The sequence below is a fragment of the Danio aesculapii genome, chromosome 9, assembly GCF_903798145.1.
Source record: "Danio aesculapii chromosome 9, fDanAes4.1, whole genome shotgun sequence".
In the NCBI taxonomy this organism is placed as follows: domain Eukaryota; kingdom Metazoa; phylum Chordata; class Actinopteri; order Cypriniformes; family Danionidae; genus Danio; species Danio aesculapii.
The window spans coordinates 30,067,197-30,086,621 of NC_079443.1; the positions used below are offsets into that span (position 1 = coordinate 30,067,197).

Sequence of the window (19,425 nt, forward strand, 5' to 3'; positions counted from 1 at the left end):
GAGCATAGCTCAGATATTTTAGTTAATGGAGAAGTAAGAAATATAGTTGATCATTTTAAACATTTAGGTATAATTATTGACTCTAATTGAAAATTTTGGTTTCCAAAAGTGCTAGAGTCAGTATGAGGATTTATAGAACCATTAGGCATCAGTTACCTATGGCTGCTGCTAAACTTGTTATGAATACAATGATTTTCCCTGACTTATCTTATTGTGCTACAAGCTGGTCTTACATGAACATTACAAACTTAAAACCATTGTATATTATATATAAACAAACTGTAAAAAATTTAGCTAAAAAGCCAAGGAGCTATCATTATTGTAACTGTATTGAACAACAAAAATTACTACCATTCGACAGTTTCTTATTTTATGCTAATGTATGTTTATTACATAAAATATTTAATGATCTTGCATCACCACCCCTCAAACAATGTGTGATTGTCGGCAAGGACAATACAAGACAGACTAGGTCATCGGTTAGAGGTGATTGTTCAGTTAAGCTTATAGGAGAACTGCTTTTGGACAATCAGTTTTTTCAGTCAGAGCAGCAGAAAGATGGAGCAAAATACCAGTGCATGCAGAGAGAGTATCACGTTTAATCATTTTAAAACTGTTCTTAAAATTTGGCTTAAACAAAATCAAATATGCAGCCACTGATTTGATTTCATTTTATTGATAATGATGTATTGCATGCATTGTATTGTAAGAGTATAATGTATTATTTTTTACTATTAAATTTGTTACAACTTCCTGCCCAGGGACTACAGATGTAAATTAGCTTTACAGCTTACTCTGGCACAACATGTCATGTCGTACATTGTCCCTGTATAAATAAATATAAATTTATTCAAATCTATCTTGATTTGTCTTCTTTAGTCATGTAAACACTGGCTAATATTCTGTGAGTTTCAGTCCATCTTCAGTGAGTGTCTTGCTATTATTTTAATATCATTTTACTCATGCCGCATAATGTTTAAGCTAACTACGGCTGTCAAATGATTAATTCTAGTCAAAATAAAATCCAGTATTAAAATATGTTTGTGTACTGTGTATATTTAGCATGCATATACACAACAACAAGAAAAGATATTTAAAGAAAAAACAAAAAATGTACATATTTTTATTTAATTTATATTGGATAAAACATTTTAAATCTAAATATACAAGCACACATGTTATAATTTTAGTTTTGTTTCCAGCAATCACATTGTTAACAATTCATTCAAATCTACACTTATTATAGTTTGCCTCTGAGAAGATTTGACTGCAAATTTAAGCGATGCAACAAGAACAAAATGTCATGTGAAGAAAAACAGACTGCTTGGATTACTATTTCATTTGAGCATAATATCCCAGTAGATATATAACAGGTTACAAAGATGAAGAAAAACACAGGATAGAAAAAGTTATCTGGCAACCACTGGGATGAAAGCTTGTAGAGCTTTTTTACTCTTTTAACATAAAGAAAATAGAGATGTTTGGGTATTTAGCCTTCTTTTCTCTCATCAACAATATTGTATCTGTTCAACAATCATCAACAATATTGTATTTATTCAGTAACAACACTAAATTTTGATGGTGACAATATTCAACAAATAAATTGAATCGTATTTTTCTCTGAATAAATGAACCCTAGTTATTATGGCCAGGACGCAGTGCACAATTGATTTCAGCCCAGCTCTAGTGTAGGTATACTGGGCACGTTTGATTATGTTAACTAACACTTAATGCGAGTCATCATGAATATTCATAAAGCCATATGCAGTGGCGGATTTAACCAATAAGCAAGGTAAGCGGCCGCTTAGGGGCCCAAGAAATCTGGGGGAGCCCCAATAAATATCTAGAAGTATAAATTATACCTATATAATAAATATACCTACACTGTAAAACCCAAGAAGTTAAGGTAACTCAAACCATTTGAGGAAACCGATTGCAACAAACCATTTAAGTTCAAAAACAAATCCTAATGAGTACAGTGAACTTAATACATTTGAGTAAACAAAGCAATTTGAGCACAGTAGGACCCAATAAATGAAGTGAACTCAAACCATCTGAGTACTGTAAAACTCAATATGTTAAGGCAACTCAAAAAGTTTGAGGAAACCTATTGCTACAAACCATGAGTAAAAAAAACTAATCTATACAAGTACGGTCAATTTACTCCATTTAAGTTGAAGTAATGATGTATTTAATAAACTCATTACCTTTAACACTACGTTTAAAACTCTTTTCAAATGAGTAGAATTGACTTTTAGCAAATTTTGAGTTAACAACACTCATTTCATTTGATAAAGTTGACTGTTGGGTTTTACAGTGTATATAATTATTATAAATTATTATAAACTATAAACTGTATATAACCATCATTTTCGATCGTATTTTGCATAGTAAGGTATTTTTACACAAATAAATATTATTTAATGAAATATAATATTATTATAATGTGATGTTATGCAATGACACGCACGCACGCACGCACGCACACACGCACACTATTTTTGCTGTAAATTTATTTGATTTGATATTTTACCGAAGAAAAGAATATTGAGTAATATAAAGAAAGGAGCAAAATAAATCATTTAATAAAAGTAGAAAGGGTGCATTTCAGGACTTTCAGGAGTTGCCTAGGGCCCCCAATTCACTAAATCCACCCCTGGTCATATGTGAAATCAACTACACTCCTTCACTAGCACTAATTTCTGACAATAATTTAATGTGCTGATAGAAATCACACAATATGATTACACAAGTGTTAAAACATTCCTATATCAATGTTATAATATGCAACACTAAGGGCCAGAGTGAATTTAAAGCAGTGAATCTTACTTGTGTTGCTGGTGATGTTTGGCGACATCTTTCTCAAAGCCCTGAGGCTGGTTGGGGATGAAGAAGAACTCAGACAGGTATCCTGGCAAATTCTCAGCCTCGCTGTAATCGCCCAGTTCGGCTGAATCACACAACACATCACAGCACTATGAATTACAGCCATGACTTATGACATCACAACATAACACACAACATAACACCTGATACTGTGAATAGAGGGTCACCACTTTCACATTGTCACAAAATGTTTCAATCATAAATAAACGTGTCTATTATAAACAAGTTAGTTAACGAATCCTTAAAAATGAATCATAAAAATATTAAGCAGCACAACAGTCTTTAGCTTAACTTGACAATAATTAGAAATGTTTCTTAAGCACTAAATCAGTATTTTAATAATTATAATATATACATTTAAATATATTGAAATATAAATATTATTTTAGATTATATTTAAACTAGTATTTACATTCTACTTGCATTGTAATTGTGATGTTTACATATAAATATAATGTACATGTTTCTAGATATCAAGCATGTAAAAGTATTAAAGAGTGAATAAACATTTTAAGTCAAATGGCAATGAGAAAATAAATAAACCCATTACACATACAAAGAGCATACTTCTCATTTTATCTTCTCAGGATATAATTAGATATACAGTGCATCTGGAAAGTATTCATAGTGCTTCACTTTTTCCACATTTTTTTTTGTTACAGCCTTATTCCAAAATGGATTAAAATTATTTATTTACTCAAAATTTTACACACAATACCCCATAATGACAATGTAAAAAAAGATTTTTTGTAATTGTTACAAATTTATTAAAAATAAAAAACCTGAAAAATCACATGTACATAAGTATTCACAACCCTTGCAGTGAAGCTCTAAATTGAGCTCAGGTACATTCTGTTTCCACTGATCATTCTTGAGATGTTTCAGCAGCTTAATTGGAGTTCACCTTTGGTAAATCTAGTTGATTGGACATGATTTGAAAAGGCATACACCTGTCTATATAAGGTCCCAGGGTTGACAGTACAGGTCAAAGCACAAACCAAGCATGAAGACAAAGGAATTGTTTGTAAACCTCCGAGACAGGATGGTCTCGAGGCACAAGGCTGGGGAAGGTTACAGAAAAATTTCTGCTGCTCTGAAAGTTCCAATGAGCACAGTGGCCTCCATCATTTATAAGTGGAAGATCAAGGAGTGAAGATAAGAGTGATCAAGGGAGAAGGGCCTTAGTCATGGAGGTGATTAATAACCCGATGGTCACTCTGTCTGAGCTTATTTTTAATAAATTTGCAACTATTTTTTTTACATTGTCATTATGGGGTATTGTGTGTAGAATTTGGAAGAAATAAACGACTTAAACCCATTTCGGAATAAGGCTGTAACATAAAAAAATGTGGAAAAATGTGAAGCGCTATGAATACTTTCCGGATGCAATGTAATTATTCAATGCCAAATGTTTTCAGATCAAACATTTCATTAGTATACTGTATAAATATTATATTAGTAACATTTCAAGTGTAATAAAGTTATAAAACCCACTAATGCTTAACCCTATTCAAAGTGTTATCAATATTAAACACCAGATATAATATGTATCATCATTTAATACACATAAGTGCTCAGTAATTCTTTCAAATCCACTAGCTTTCAAAACAAACAAACTGAAATGTAGCATTCCTTATCAATTTTGCCACAATGCCAGCTAGTCAGCAAACCCTTAAAGCAAACAAAAGAAGCTGCAATAGATAAGTGTTAGTGGGTTCAACAGAATCCCCTCTGACCTATATAGCGCCCAAACTGCTTGCTAAAAGCCCCTGAGAGAGCGGAGCAAATGTGCTCACTACAGCAATCTGTCAAGAGTCATTATTGCTGGGCTCAATCTGGCAAACGGACCCCCGAGGGCCGGGATATGCCCCGTCACTGCACCGTTTCGAATGGGCACTATTAGGTTAACTAAGATGTGCTCAGCTATGTTGGTGCCTGCTGTACTTCAGAAAGATTTCCAGCTCGCGTGTGCTCCCGTTTTACAAGCTAGTGCTTGTTAAGAGCTGAGGTTCTGCACAGATGGAATGTGCCGTGCTGAGTTTGCGATGTCATATTTCGCTGGTTTGTTTGGAAGCACTCTGTTGGATTTTTGTTTGCATACCATCATCTCTGCTGTAATATATTGCCTGATGGGGAGTGAAAAAAGAAATATGCAACCAAAAATGGGTGGAAAGCTACTTTAATTATAATTCTGCTGTCGTTCTAAACTGCTATCAGTTCCTCGCACTCAAAAAACAAAAGACGTCTCTTGTTTTACACTGACATCAAACAGGATTTAAAGTTGAAAAGTTAAAGATAGCCAGAATAAAGTGGAATTTAAGCAAACCATGTGTAAATGACACTTACATTCTTTAATGTTTTATAAAATGAAAGTAGTGTTGTGTTTTTTGTCATGCAGATCCTACAACCGTTCTTTCCAATGAAGAATTCATACTTACACTGTATGGCATATGATGCCAGGAGTGCGGCAGTATTGTGCGGACAGGGCAGTCTGTGAAGGATATAAATTATATTAAATGAACAGTGTAACATGTTGAAGATCAAACCAAATTGGTCCCAAATTACTATACTTAAGCAACCATTAAAGAACATGCAAGCACATGCAACTGCAGAAGCAAAACATGCAGTGGAACCACAAGATGAGTATCAAAAGAATGATCTATATTGTAGATATAATCAATTACAGCTGAATATAAAACACCTGAAAGCGCTATAAAACTGTTCTAAGGAAGGAGAAATATACGCCACACATCATTCAGCTCACCTTCCACTGAGTATGTCTTGCTTAATCTGTAGAAAATACTGGTACCTAAACAGATAGGAGAACAACAAACAAACAAAAACATAATATGTGAGGACTAAATTCAAATTGGATGTTTTATATAGAAGGTTTAAATATGTAAAAAAATATATTCTTACAGGAAACTGTACTGCTGTAGAGTATAGATATTATTGACAGTTTAACTAACAAGGAATGGATGAAATACATGCATTATTATCTTATAAACTAAAACAAATCATAGTTATAAGGCAAGTTTATCCACTTTTTTCTACACCCCTTAACACATTACACAATCGCAGTAAATACAAATAAACTATATATTCAGAGAAAGGTTTGCTCTATAAACATAAGCATTTGTATTGTGTATAATAAGGTGAAATTAGCTTCTTTTGGAGTTTTCGGGAAAACTACTGATGTGCGGACAAACCCATTTCAAAAAGTACTGGAAAATTTGTTGCTGCAATTTCTCAGAATGGGAAGTTGTCACATCACTAAAAAGGTTTCTAAGCAGTACATAGCGGTAAAGTTGTTATGGTAATTTTACAGAAATGTACAATATGACCATGCAAAAAGGGGCGAAAAACATCTACAACTAAAAATTTAAAATAAAATAAACACAGTAAGTAATATGTATTTATATAGTGCTTTTATCATGTATGGCCATACACCCAAAGCACTTCACAATCATGAAAGGGGTTTCTCCACACTCCAGCACCAGTGTGCAGCATCCACTTCAATAATCCAACGGCAGCTAATAATTACCACACACCAGCTATAGGTGGAGTGGAGAGAGCGTGATAGAGCCAATTCTTGTATGGGGAGGATTGGGAGACCATGACGGTTAAGGGCCAATGAAGAGAATTTGACCAGGACACCGGGGTTACCCCCTTACTCTTTACGAGAAGTGCCATGGGATTTTTAATGACCACAGAAAGTCAGGACCTCGGTTTAACATCTCATCTGAAAGACAGTGCCCACTAACAGTATAGTGTCCCCTTCACTTTACTGGGGCATTAGGACTCACACAGACCACAGGTTGAGCGTCCGCTGCTGACCTCACTAACACCACTTCCAATAGCAACCCAGTTTTCCCATGTGGTCTCCCATCCAGGTACTGACCAGGCTCAGCCCTGCTTAACTTCAGTGAGTAACCATCTTGGGCTGCAGGGTGAACTTTCAATAAATATTGCATACCTTCAGAAACTTCCTTCAGAAACATTGAACTAAACATAAAAAAAGGAAAATCCATTTTAAAAAAAAACCTTGAAAAAAATAAAAGTCAGGGTTTCAGAGAGAAAGATTCAATAGACAAACTACAAAAAAATTGTATAAAAAAGATATATTGTCTTTATTTCATATAGCAGTGAAGGTTTACAAGGATAAACAAAGAACATTAAATCAGCAGGCTAAAAAGAGATACTACTTTGATATGTAGTATGTAACATTAAAACACCAAGTGTCCAAGTTCATTATGAAATTATAATACAAGGTTTCCTCAAGTTTGTGAAATATGATTAATATTTGAAAGTTAATACTTGTCGTTTATAGCAGCAAAAAGGTTCACCCTGCAGTCAAGGTATACATGTTATTTGTTAATGCATTCTGGGTATTGAACCCTTGATGACCTTGGCAAGCTACAAGAACACTATAAAGAGACACCTCAAACTTTATCACTATGATTCACGATTAATTACATCACTGTTTAAGGTCAGGATCTCAGCAAGTGTAACATAATCCTGTTTTACTCATCTCCTTTCTAAACTCACTATATACGAGAAGAGTTTCAAGCGTAATGAATACCTGCAAAATATATCAAATAAAGTTTGATCAAATATCATTTAGATTAACATCAAATATCATTTTAGATTAAATTCTGGCATAACAAAAAAAAAAACATTTAAATGCGTTTCAAATATTCAAAAATCTTTATTTTTAGGAAATAAAATCGTTCTTTTTAGGAAATAAATCCCAAATATTGATGATTTTGTGACAAAATTTTGTGACAAATTATCCAAAATGAACACTAAAGCCAGTTTTCCAGTGCACTTTAGGGTACAGCTTGGAATAACTCGATTCAGTTTGCATATCAACTGCAGTTCAGTATTCCTTAAAGTGGGTGGGATTATTGCTAAAGTTGTGGCATCTTTATTGCTGTGACCTCATCGTAAACAACAAAAACATAAGTGCGACACACACCAAGCCACAACCCAAAAAGTCAATGGATGCTACTGATGAAATGGTGTTTTGATTCTCATAATGTGGTTGTAAATCACAGCAAAACACTAAATTTGTTTCAGCAGAGGCTGATGGCAAAAACAGCAATTGTAAACCAACAGAGCCGCAGACTGTTTAAATACACTGGTTTAGCGTCTCCTGTTGCAAATCCAATAATGCTGGTAGAGATGATTCTCTTGGACCAATCAGTGATCAGCAATCTGTACACTTTACGTTTTGTTAATGGTACGGCTTTCCTTGTAATGCATCAAAAAAGGTGGTATTAAAACAAGTGCCAGTTACTTGGTAGGGGATGCAGTGCAAAAGCCCCCAAAAAGTGAACAGAACTAAACCATGCCATGTCACTTACATGCCCCTAAACAATACTCTGAATAAAACAAACTGTGACCGGTTGATTTTACGCCAGTTAAACGTCCACTAGGGTGGTACCAAATAAAATCTGTGATGAGGTCCAGACTTCTTTGTTTCAGTCTGCATGAGAGTCACCCAATTTAAAATACGACCACAATTTTATTTCTCACACCAAATAAAAACACAAAGCCGAAATTCACAAACTCACCGTGTGTATTCTTCCTGAAGTTTGTTGGGGTCACTCACAAAAAATTTCACCCGGAAGTTCAGATGATGTGGGGAGCCCCCTGTCATTTAATTCAACACAACATAAATGCAAGTACAAAGATAAAGCAGAAGAAAAAATAATTAACGCCTGGTGGCAAGCAACAGCTCAGTCCAGTGCTTTCAATAAAAATTACTTACTTTTTAATTGCTTCCTTATGGGTTTATTTGGATCCAGCCACCTCTATAAATTATTGATGGAGAGAAAGAAAGAGAGAGACAGAGATAGAGAGAGGAAGAAAACCCTTAATAACATGGCAACAGTCCAACACAACCTAATGCCACTCAATAATTTAATAGTCTTGTGTTTTCTGCTGTGGAGAGGTAGAGATGTACTTATCTGCAGTTACAACACAAAGAGTCAAACTGAATGTGTTTAAGTTACAATAAAGAAAAACTCTTGAACTTCGATTTTGTTTTAGCAATCAATATAATAGATCAGTTTTTTTCAGACATAGATAGATGCGGGTGTAACATTAATGTTGAGAGTATACATAGAAACCCAACAAGTCTGTTAAACATTTGCTGTCTTTTGAATTGCATACCTTAAGACAAAGAATGCTTGTAATATATTGCTAAAACAAAGTAAGACTTCAGGAGGATATTAATTCATAATCACATAACTTGTATTTTTAAAGCTTCAGAGTACTTTATTTATCTTATCATTATATTATTTGTATGCCAAATATAGTACACTAGTAGTTTAATACTGGATATTAATACCACACCCCCTAAACAAAAAAAGAGATGCTTTAAATTAGAACCACTATGTGCTCTACATTCCTAAAAGTGAACCTATTTCAGGAATTCTGGAATAATGTTTAAAGCAAACCCCTAGTGAGTCCTTGAGGGCTGACCAGCATGGCTCTAGCACATCTTTGAGTTTGACCTTTGAACTCACCGGACTATCAGAGGGCTCGTCGGCCAGGTGCAACCCAAAATAGTCTCTCTCGGTTAGTTCCAGGTGCTTGAAGACAGCGTCCAGTAGGATCTGTCCTTGATCGTGCTTCTGTAAAGTATGCACACACACACACAGACAGACAGACAGACAGACAGACAGACAGACAGACAGACAGACAGACAGACAGACAGACAGACAGACAGACAGACAGACAGACAGACAGACAGACAGACAGAGAGAGAGAGAGAGAGAGAGAGAGAGAGAGAGAGAGAGAGAGAGAGAGAGAGAGAGAGAGAGAGAGAGAGAGAGAGAGAGAGAGAGAGAGAGAGAGAGAGAGAGAGAGATTTTAGTTGTAAAAATTAAACATTAACGTTTTGTTTTGGTGGGGGGAGGGGGTGACAGTATCTCAGCTCAGATACTGGAATTTGAAAATAATTTTCTGAATAAAGGTAAAAAAATAAAAGAAAAGGAAAGGAAAAAACTACATCGAATATATCCTTTATGGTTTATTTTTAGTGACTTCTTGCCAGATTTGACCCTTATTTAATTGAGATAAAAAAAAGTGGGCCATTTAATATACTAAAATCCGAAATCTTTGGGATAGAACTAGATAGGATCTTAAAAATGAAGATAGAAAATAGCTATGAAAAGAAAAAAATGTTATAATTTAAAACAAATAAACAAACAAACAAAAGATTCAGGAAATATATATAGGTTATAGTCTTACAGACACGCAAACCTCTGGGGGGAAAAGGATATTTTGTTTTTGCACAAAGCAAAGAAAAAAAATAGCTTAAGTCAGCACATTTCACTAAATGGCCAACCAGTCTGTGTGTAAAAATATAAGATGGTTGCTGTTGCCATCTTTTTAAAGTCATTTTAACCACTCTAATTTGGCTCCAAATATGATGCAAAACCTGCCATTCTGATCTCCAGTAAATAGTGTATTACTCAGTAAATGTCTTTCTCCAGGAAAAATAAATATTTAAAATAAAATAAATATATAAAATAAAAATAAATATATTAAATAAAAAATATAATATATTAAATAAATATATAAAATAAAAATATGAATTAAAATAAATAAAATATCTAAAAATAAATTAATACAATAAAATATCTAAAAATAAATAAATAAAATAAATATTAATTTATATGTAAAATAAATAATCTGGGTGGATAATGTTTGAAACAGTTATTTTATATAAATTATTTGAATCATAACAGTTATTTCAAAAAACAAAACTTCTATCCTCATTCCTTCAGTTTTATTTTGCAACACTGTTCTGTTGGTACTAATAAAAAAGATAGAGATCCCAGAGCACCTAAAGCATAAGATTTTAAAAGTAATCAATTTGTTAAGCGGATATAAAAGCAAAAAGGGTATCACAGACTCCGTATCATTGTCACTGCAATAGTATATATTAGTAGTAAAGCTGCTGACATCAGCAGAACAGACAAGGGAAATAAAGTAACCAAACCCATATCTCCAGTAAAGGGCAAGCCACTTTGGTTGTTAAAAACAGTGAGACGTAATAAGAGGATTTTATTGGCTGTCTGATTCGTTACAGCATCCTGACAGCAAAACTGAGGCATTAGCAGAGCTTTTATTTCCTGCTTGACTCTTTCAAGTGAACCTAGAATGGCTAAGACCACATATTCTAAACACATGCCTCTTGAGAAACACAGACAGACAGCTTAAACCACATACACGCAGAGTGTCACACAATAAACAAAATATGGCAACAATCACATTAGCGAAGTGAATGACAGGCCAGTTGAGAGAAAACGGGCAGTCTAACGCATCTGAAGAGCTGCAAAGTGTGTGAGGAAATTCAGAAATATGGAGAACTCATATGTTGACTTCTTGTGGAGACCATTGGAGTACAGAGAACTCGCTGCTGTGTTCAAGAAACTTGCTGGCAAGAGTGAGACGTCAGGATCATAGAGTTACTTTGCGTATTGTTACTTATTGCTATTTACTGCTGCTAATTGCAGTTTATTATTAATGGATGTAGTAGGATTATTTATGCTTCTTCCTACTCCTTTTCAGACATGTATAAGTTGAAATTGTATTGTATGGTGTTATATAGGTTTTTCTTATTAGTTTATATTGTAAATATACAACCTAAAGTCTCAAAGAAACCAGTTAGAGAAGATTTAAGCTCTGTTTCTCTGTGTTTTCCTGCTGGAGGTAGCCATTACAGGACGGGGTACACTGGGTATAATGTTATGGACACAGTCAACAATATTAGTAACAATATAAGTAGGCTGTGACACTTAACCAGATGCTTGGTTGCAATAAGGGGCCCAAAGTAGGTATGGGACGATTTCAAGGTATACTGCGATTTGGAGTCAAGGTTTAAAAAAAGTTATTTTTTTTTACGTTTTGTTTTTTAGGACAACAGTATCTCCAGCAGAAAAGATATCCAAAGATGCCGTTTTAAATTGTAATGAAATCAGTGTTTTTGAAACTAATGAAGACAGCAGAAGTCAGCGATTCATGTAAATTATTTAGCCTGACATGTTTACTGCTTTAAAATATTTAAAAACTCTCAAAATAAAATATATTGTGTTCAAAGGGGGACATTTTTTTTTTGTTTTTTTTACCAAGACATTAAAAAAGAATATATTTTAGAGCAATAATCACAATACCGTAATACCATGAAACAGTGATATTTTTATCCAAGGTTATAATACCTTCAGAATCTTTAACATGTTTTATACGTTTCATGTTTACATGTTTTATCCTGTTGTTATTACATGTTTTATGCTGTTGTCATATGTAACTTTACTGTTTTTGTATGTGTGATGATGTGTTTTTTGATCTTAGGTTGCCTTTTAAAATCGGGCAGGGGGTAACAGATGAAAATTAGCCCTTGTGGCTAACTCTGGCTTATTTACAGTTTCACTGTATATTAATGAGCATTGTCCCTGTTAAATAAATAAATTACCCACCCAAGCCTAGCCCAAAGTATGGCAAGAATTATTTTCTCCCCAACATTACATTAACAGCCTAAACCACTTATTCGAGTAATAATGGATCCATGTTTTAAAAAGCTCATCTGAATACAACACGCAAGCCTCATCAGACCAGGCAACACTTTTCCAAAAAAAGGCACTTTGCTGTCAGAACGCTGCATTTGATTCAAACTAATATTTAGTCAAATCAAGTGAAAACAGCAGAATAGCATCTTGTAAGGTTTATAAGCAAAGCTCATTTTAAAAGTTGACTGCCATTTTGATATAAAGGGAGTTTGTAGAAGGTACACATTATTAAACAGAGTGGTCGTGCAAACTAATTAAAGTAAAAGTTTGAAACATTTAGTTGTTTAATTGTTTCATTTCCTTGTTTTCCCAATGCTTGACAAACCTTGTGTGGGTTTATATAAAAAATAATCTACGCATGTGGGAAGACATTGCCACCTAACAGCTATTTCTGGCAACAGCCCTTTTAAAATTGATGTGATAGTGCTTCTTATGGTTTCCGATAAATTAATAAATGACCATATCCTGTTAACAAAGTCACCAAATCATGTCATAAAATCCTATGCTGAATCATAAACACACACACCCCCCACATTGTAACATCAGGCCCCAATATTGGCGTCAAAGGAAACAATGTATAGAAAGATATACCATGGGAAATATCAAAACAGGAAGCATTAATATAGGCTTTAATTATTCTGAAAGCTTTTTTAGGATGTAGATATGAACTAAGTTCCGGGATTTTTGGACCCATGTGTTTCCTTCCCCTACCCTCAGCACACTTGTTGAGATTTACACACCAATTAAAGTGTCGGAGCAGAGACTTGCTGTGGGTGTCAGACCTTGTGCCTCTTTGATGGTGCTTTTCAACTGAAGTCAAATGTAACAGCCAGCATTAGAAGTGGAATATATTTTATCCATCTATACTTCTATGTTTGTCATACAGATATGTGCAAGACATCATTAAAAACTGGAAAGGGTTTACATTCATTTGTGTATAACCTACTCTCCTCTCCAAAAAACTGTGCCTATGTAAACAAAAAAAAAGAGCTCGAAAAAGGGCTATATTTTTCCTCTCCATTCACAGAGACTACAGGTCTGTGACGGGTCTCTATTGTTGAAACAAACATTTGATATTGTTTAACATTTTAACTGTATCATTTAACAGATAATGACTGGTCATAAATAAAATCATTCGTTCATTCATTTTCTTTCAGACTAGTCCCTTTTTTATCAGGGGTTACCACAGCGGAATGAACCGGCAACTATCACAAGCATATATTTTACGCAACGGTGCCCTTCCAACCACAACCCAATACTGGAAAACACCCATACACTCTCACATTCACACTCATGCACTTCGGGCAATTTCATTCATTCATTCATTTTCTTTTCGGCTTTGTCCCTTTATTAATCAGGGGTTGCCACAGTGGAATGACTGCCAACTTATCCACCATATGTTTTACACAGCGGATGCCCTTCCAGCTGCAACCCATCACTGAAAAACACCCATACACTCATTCACAAACATACGCTATGGGCAATTTTAGCTTACCCAATTCACCTATAGCACAAGTCTTTGGACTTGTGGGGAGAAATCAGAGCACCCGGAGGAAACTAACACAAACATGGGAAGAACATGCAAACTACACAAAGAAATGCCAACTGGCCCAGCCAGGACTCGAACCATTGACCTTCTTGCTGTGAGGTGACAGTGCAAACCACTGAGCCACCGTGCCACCTCTAATCGAATCAAATAAAATAATTAAATATATAAAAAAACATAAATCATCTGTGGCATTGCCGTTGCATGTAGGATTTTTGCTGTTATATCTAACTGTCACATAGCCTACAACACATTTTCACATGTTTATTTTTTACATGTTTGTACGTTAAAAATTAGCAGATGTAATTTCAACAGCCAGATGCATTTAAACTCCTCGGTTTCATCTGGAATACATCCCAGACCACCTCCTGAAGTGGTTTAGGTGGTCATATTTGTATATCCATCTCGATTGCGTTTTTGTAGTGCATTTACGCCTGTCTTTTTCATGATCCAAACATGATTAAAAATGCACATGAAGTGACCAGGCGTGAACCACCCCTGAAAGACCAACTTTGGATAAATCGATCAACTGTTCACATGAAGTCCAATAACAAGCATTTATAAAATAGACAGATGTGGGTGATGTGGGCAGATAGGGTGAATTTCGAAGAGAGGAGAGGAAAATGGCATGACAGAAATGCAAGTAGACATGTGGCAGCTTGCTCAGTGATTTGAGATCTGCTGGAAACCTGTGAGTGTTTTGCAGGTAAATCAGAGATCTACACACAGCAACCAAACATACGTGCAAACAGTGTAGTTATGACGTCTGTGTTTTGACATTAAGAGACTAGCACAGCACAGGAGGCCTACAAAGTATTTAGACACTTAAGCCACAATTGTAACAGCATGAAATCATAATGGTATTTTCTTTCTTCATACACGCTCCTGTGGTTATTGTGTAAGACTCATCAGTGCATGCTGTTTTGCAGACGAAAAAAAAAAGTGAGGTTTGTAATCTTTAACAAAAACAGCAAAAAATCTGGAACTTCTAAGCTAATACTAACGGATGAATTATACTTCTGCGTCAAGTGAGCACCATAACCCATGGCACATGCCTAGCGCATAGCCATGCATTTATACTTCTGCATTCTGTTAGAGTTACTCTGCAATAACACTTCCCAAATGCTAGCTGGCAATGGGGTTTCTATGTTCTTCTGTTGAGTTTCTTTGCGGGTGTTTTGTTTATACAGGAAATACCACTCTTTCCACTGAGTGGAACAGTACGGTATGGTACGGTACGGGTCACCTTTATCAGGCTTTTGTCTCCATTGCTAAATAGTACCAATGCATTGTGTACAACAGAAAGCTGGAGTCAACGTCATTCTCGCTTAAAGTTCACATTTCAAATGAGAAGCACTTCATACTGAACAAATGCTTTATATTTATGTATAAATGTTAATTATTAACATTTCTATGAACAGGATTCGATTATAGCTGCAGATCAATGATAATGCGAAATAGTCTGTAACTTCTGTGATTAAATAAAATAAAAAAAAATAAATGCAACATATATTACAGTCTCTGAAATGTTACCATTTACAATAAATACCCAAAGCATATATTTAGGCCTTATTTGGGTTCATAAACAATACAAAACATACACAGTCAGTACAAACCTTTCTATTTTATTCTTCACCAGCATGTTTTTTTTGTTTTTTGCACTCCCCTCTCGCGTTTCTCCGTTTTTGAAAGGATGTCAGAAGCACTTCAATAATCAAACACACGTTACTATCATCAGCTCAAGTTCATTACTTCAATAATAGACGCGTGGCGAGCGCAGCAGATTCTGCAATTGTTCTTGGCTTTGTGGCTGTTTATCAAGATGACGAAAAGGTTTGTTTGCGCTCGGCTTGACCATGGCTTGTTATTATATGTAAATATTATCACGATGTAAGGGGTACCCAAAAAGTGAGACAATAATGTTGATTTTTTGGTAGCTTTGACAGAGGAAATGGCCATAAAAGCGTACAGAACAGTATCATACCGTACCACTCAGTGGAAAAAAGTCAAAATCATACCTTGCTGTACAAGTAGCTCAAACTTACTCATTCAGAGGCGTGAACCGATGGACAAGCAACAACTTTAATAATAAGGTAAACACAAAACAAAAGTAATCATTTGGAGCTCTTTCACGTGACTTGGCACTTGTTAAACACTCACTACAATGGGTTATCTGGTCTCTCACGACTGCCCACACTCATCAACGATACCCAGCCGAACAACCACAGAGCCAATTTTTTGAAGCTGCACATCAGGATTGGTACGCGAATAGCAATAGCAAAAGGTACGCGACTGTGCAAAGGTTGTGCTGGACCATCTGCGTGCAATCGACACAGAAGCATTAATCTGCCTTTAGGCCACTTAATCGGGTTATATATGCAAAAGGCAAAACGCATGACTTCAAAGTTACTAACACCACCAATAAGAAAAATCAAGATCAAAACCAATTAGAAACCAAACATGCACACAAAAAGAGACGCTACATCTAATATTTATAAACTTCCGGCATCTCCTCCACATTCCAGACGTAACATGCAGCTTTTCAAACTCACAGATGAAGCATGTTTATGATGGGCCCTCTATAACATCAACATCTGTAACGCAAATAACAGCCTTCCTGTTTTCAACACCTCGCCCCCTCCTGATTATTCGCCTCTGGTCCTTCAGTTCTCCTTCCATTAGACCTTGCGCTTCCGTTCCATATGCGCCCTATACTCATCAAGGGCCCGCTGTGCTGCCAGACTATCTAGGTCACTGAGAGGTCTGGCACCAAAATGCAAAGGACCAAAGAGCAGGCGAGTAAATTTGATCAATGGGGCCATTACATGAGGACTGACTTTCCTGGAAATGTTAGTTACAAATCAAAGAGCAGCATGACAGACAACTTCTAAGAAAGGACGTCTTGATTCATCTAACAGATCAGCGGTTGTTTAAAGTGAGTCATGTGATGTTTATGGGTTTATTGCTCCCTCCAATTCAAATACGGAAATGCTTCCTGCGCGCACAGGAAATCTTTGGACAATGTAACGAATGGAAAAGTTGGAAACCTGACCAACCTTCTACACATTAAGAAACGTTTAAATCTAATGTTAGCATTTACTTCAAGTCAGGACATAGCAGTTCTCCATAAGGACACTTTTACACAACACTTTGCACAACACTGAGAACAAAGATGAACAAACACATAGGTTTTTCAATCGAATGACCAAACGAAAGATTTGGGGATTTGTGCTTTTGCGTGTCGCGTGTGTGGGGTGTGTCGTAGCAGCTTCATGTTGCAGGTGCAAGTGTGTACATGAATCTCTGGTGCCCCAGGGCCAGTTTTTAGCCTGCTGGAATGTCAAGTATGCTTCCTTTTATAAGCAGCATTACACTGCTATACACTAACTGGAACATGAGCACTGAGTAAATGATGCAGACCATTACGAATGGGGTAAATCTCAAACAGGCGACGGATTTAAAGTACTCACGTGTTTGTGTTCACATAGAAAATGTATTTAAAATCTTACAAACTGTATAATAGGCATTGGCCGGTATCAGACACTGTCGGTATGATAACCTTGTATAAAAATATGACTGTTTCACGGTATTGTGATTACTGCTCTAAAATATTTTCTTTTTCAATGTCTGGATAAAACATAAAAAAAAATTACTTTTTTCCCCATAGAACACAATATATTTTGTTTTAAGAAACATTTAAAAGATTTTGGAACCGTAGCTTTTGATGTGGAGGGTCCTTTTCAGCTGGAGATATTGTTGCCCTAAAAAACTAAATAAAATAATTGTATAAAAAAATCTATTAATTAATTAATTAATTAATTAAAAATATATAAATAAAAAATGTAAAAAAACTCACATACACCGTAGAAACGGTATAACAGAAAGTGTTGACTTTTCCAAACCATAGTAAACCTTAAATGTTTATCGTCCCATTCCTACTGTATGATGCTTAATTCATAAGCATTCACTCATAAGCAAAACTTCATATCATTAACAACAGCTATGTTTCCATCCAAAAATGTAAATTAACTTTATGCGCATAGCTGGAATATCGCATAAAAGACGTGCGAATAAAGCAGCGTTTCCGTCCAACGACTCAAAGAGAACACAATCATCACTTCCTTATCAACTGGCACCAAATATCAAATGTGCATAAATCATATCCAAAATGTGCATAAAAATAGGAGGATGGAAACGTAGCTATTGTTAAAACTATTTGTTGCCAGTACAATGTTTTTAAAATAAGTCTCTTTTGCTCCTTAATGCTGCGTTTATTTGATCATTCAAATTGCTTTAAATTTTAAAATACTTAAAAAAAAAATGTTATGATGGCAAAGTTGACTTTTCAGCAGTCGTTACTGAAGTTTTTAGTGTCACATGATCCTCAGAAAGTTATAAATGTTCCGCATTTTTTAAATTTATTTATTTTAACAATGTAAAAAGGTTTGCTGTCCCTATGGACCAATTTAGCGTATGCTAGATAAATATAATAATTTGATCTTTTTCAATCTTTTAAAAAATATTCTTTATGTACCCAAACGTAGTTATAATATACTATAATAATACATCATTTATCATTAGAAAGCTGATTAATTCACAGAACGTTTTACTTACATTGACTTTAAAAGGCTGGACAGTATTGTCCAAAAGAAGAATGTTGCAGACCACCTCGGTGCGCTGTCTGTCGCGTGCCAGCTCCGTCGTCCGGACATTGTAGGATCTGCCAGCAGGCAACCGGAAGCGTGCGGTCATTACGGTCCACACAGGGTCTGTAACACAAGGTCAAAACAGATTACGCTTGCAGAATTCCAGCATAACAACATTTGTGTCAGATCATCTTAATATTTAACTTCATGACATGAATAATCATAATAATATAAATATTTAATTGCAGCATTGTTCAAAACTGGTTCAAAACATTAAAGAAGGCTGATTTGCACTCCAACTTTTTTTAAATGATATTTTTATGCAAAGCCTACATTGTGCCTAAATATACTCATTTCCTTAGGGGCTCTTTTGCAGCATTCCAGCTAAAAAGCAACAGCAATTTGGCAGAGATGATGGACTCAAACAAGGTGTAATTTGCATATGTAGGACTGTACTTGACATTATGATAAAACAAAAGAAAAGAAATAAATGGAAAGTTTGTTGATCCAGATACAGAAGACCTGCATTTGCCATTGAAATGGGCCTAATCCTGTCATGAGATATTTCTTTTCCCCCAAAATGAAGCTTTAAATAGCTTCACCTTTCTCTGATTTTCTTATTTTTTGAAAACTGTTGTGCTCTTTTCAGGTGAATAGAGCATTTTGTGTGTAAGATCATCCATGTGGAAGTGCTTTGAAGCGCAGCATTTGGACTGTCCACAGGTCACAACCATCAGGGTTTCCACAGATCCACAGAGACTGCACT

General features: G+C 35.2%; 1 protein-coding gene across 1 annotated transcript in view; it reads right to left on the reverse strand.

The window, feature by feature from the left end:
• Positions 1-19,425, reverse strand: part of ptpn4a (protein tyrosine phosphatase non-receptor type 4a) — a 79,747-nt gene that overhangs the window by 34,969 nt on the left and 25,353 nt on the right. Inside the window, exons 2-8 of the mRNA XM_056465406.1 lie at positions 18,628-18,782; positions 9,420-9,527; positions 8,660-8,702; positions 8,463-8,541; positions 5,651-5,695; positions 5,325-5,377; positions 2,830-2,950 (exon numbers count right to left, since the gene is read on the reverse strand). Of these exons, the coding sequence (XP_056321381.1) occupies positions 2,830-2,950; positions 5,325-5,377; positions 5,651-5,695; positions 8,463-8,541; positions 8,660-8,702; positions 9,420-9,527; positions 18,628-18,765 (587 nt within the window). The 5' untranslated portion in view covers positions 18,766-18,782. The remainder of the gene's footprint in view (positions 1-2,829; positions 2,951-5,324; positions 5,378-5,650; positions 5,696-8,462; positions 8,542-8,659; positions 8,703-9,419; positions 9,528-18,627; positions 18,783-19,425) is intronic.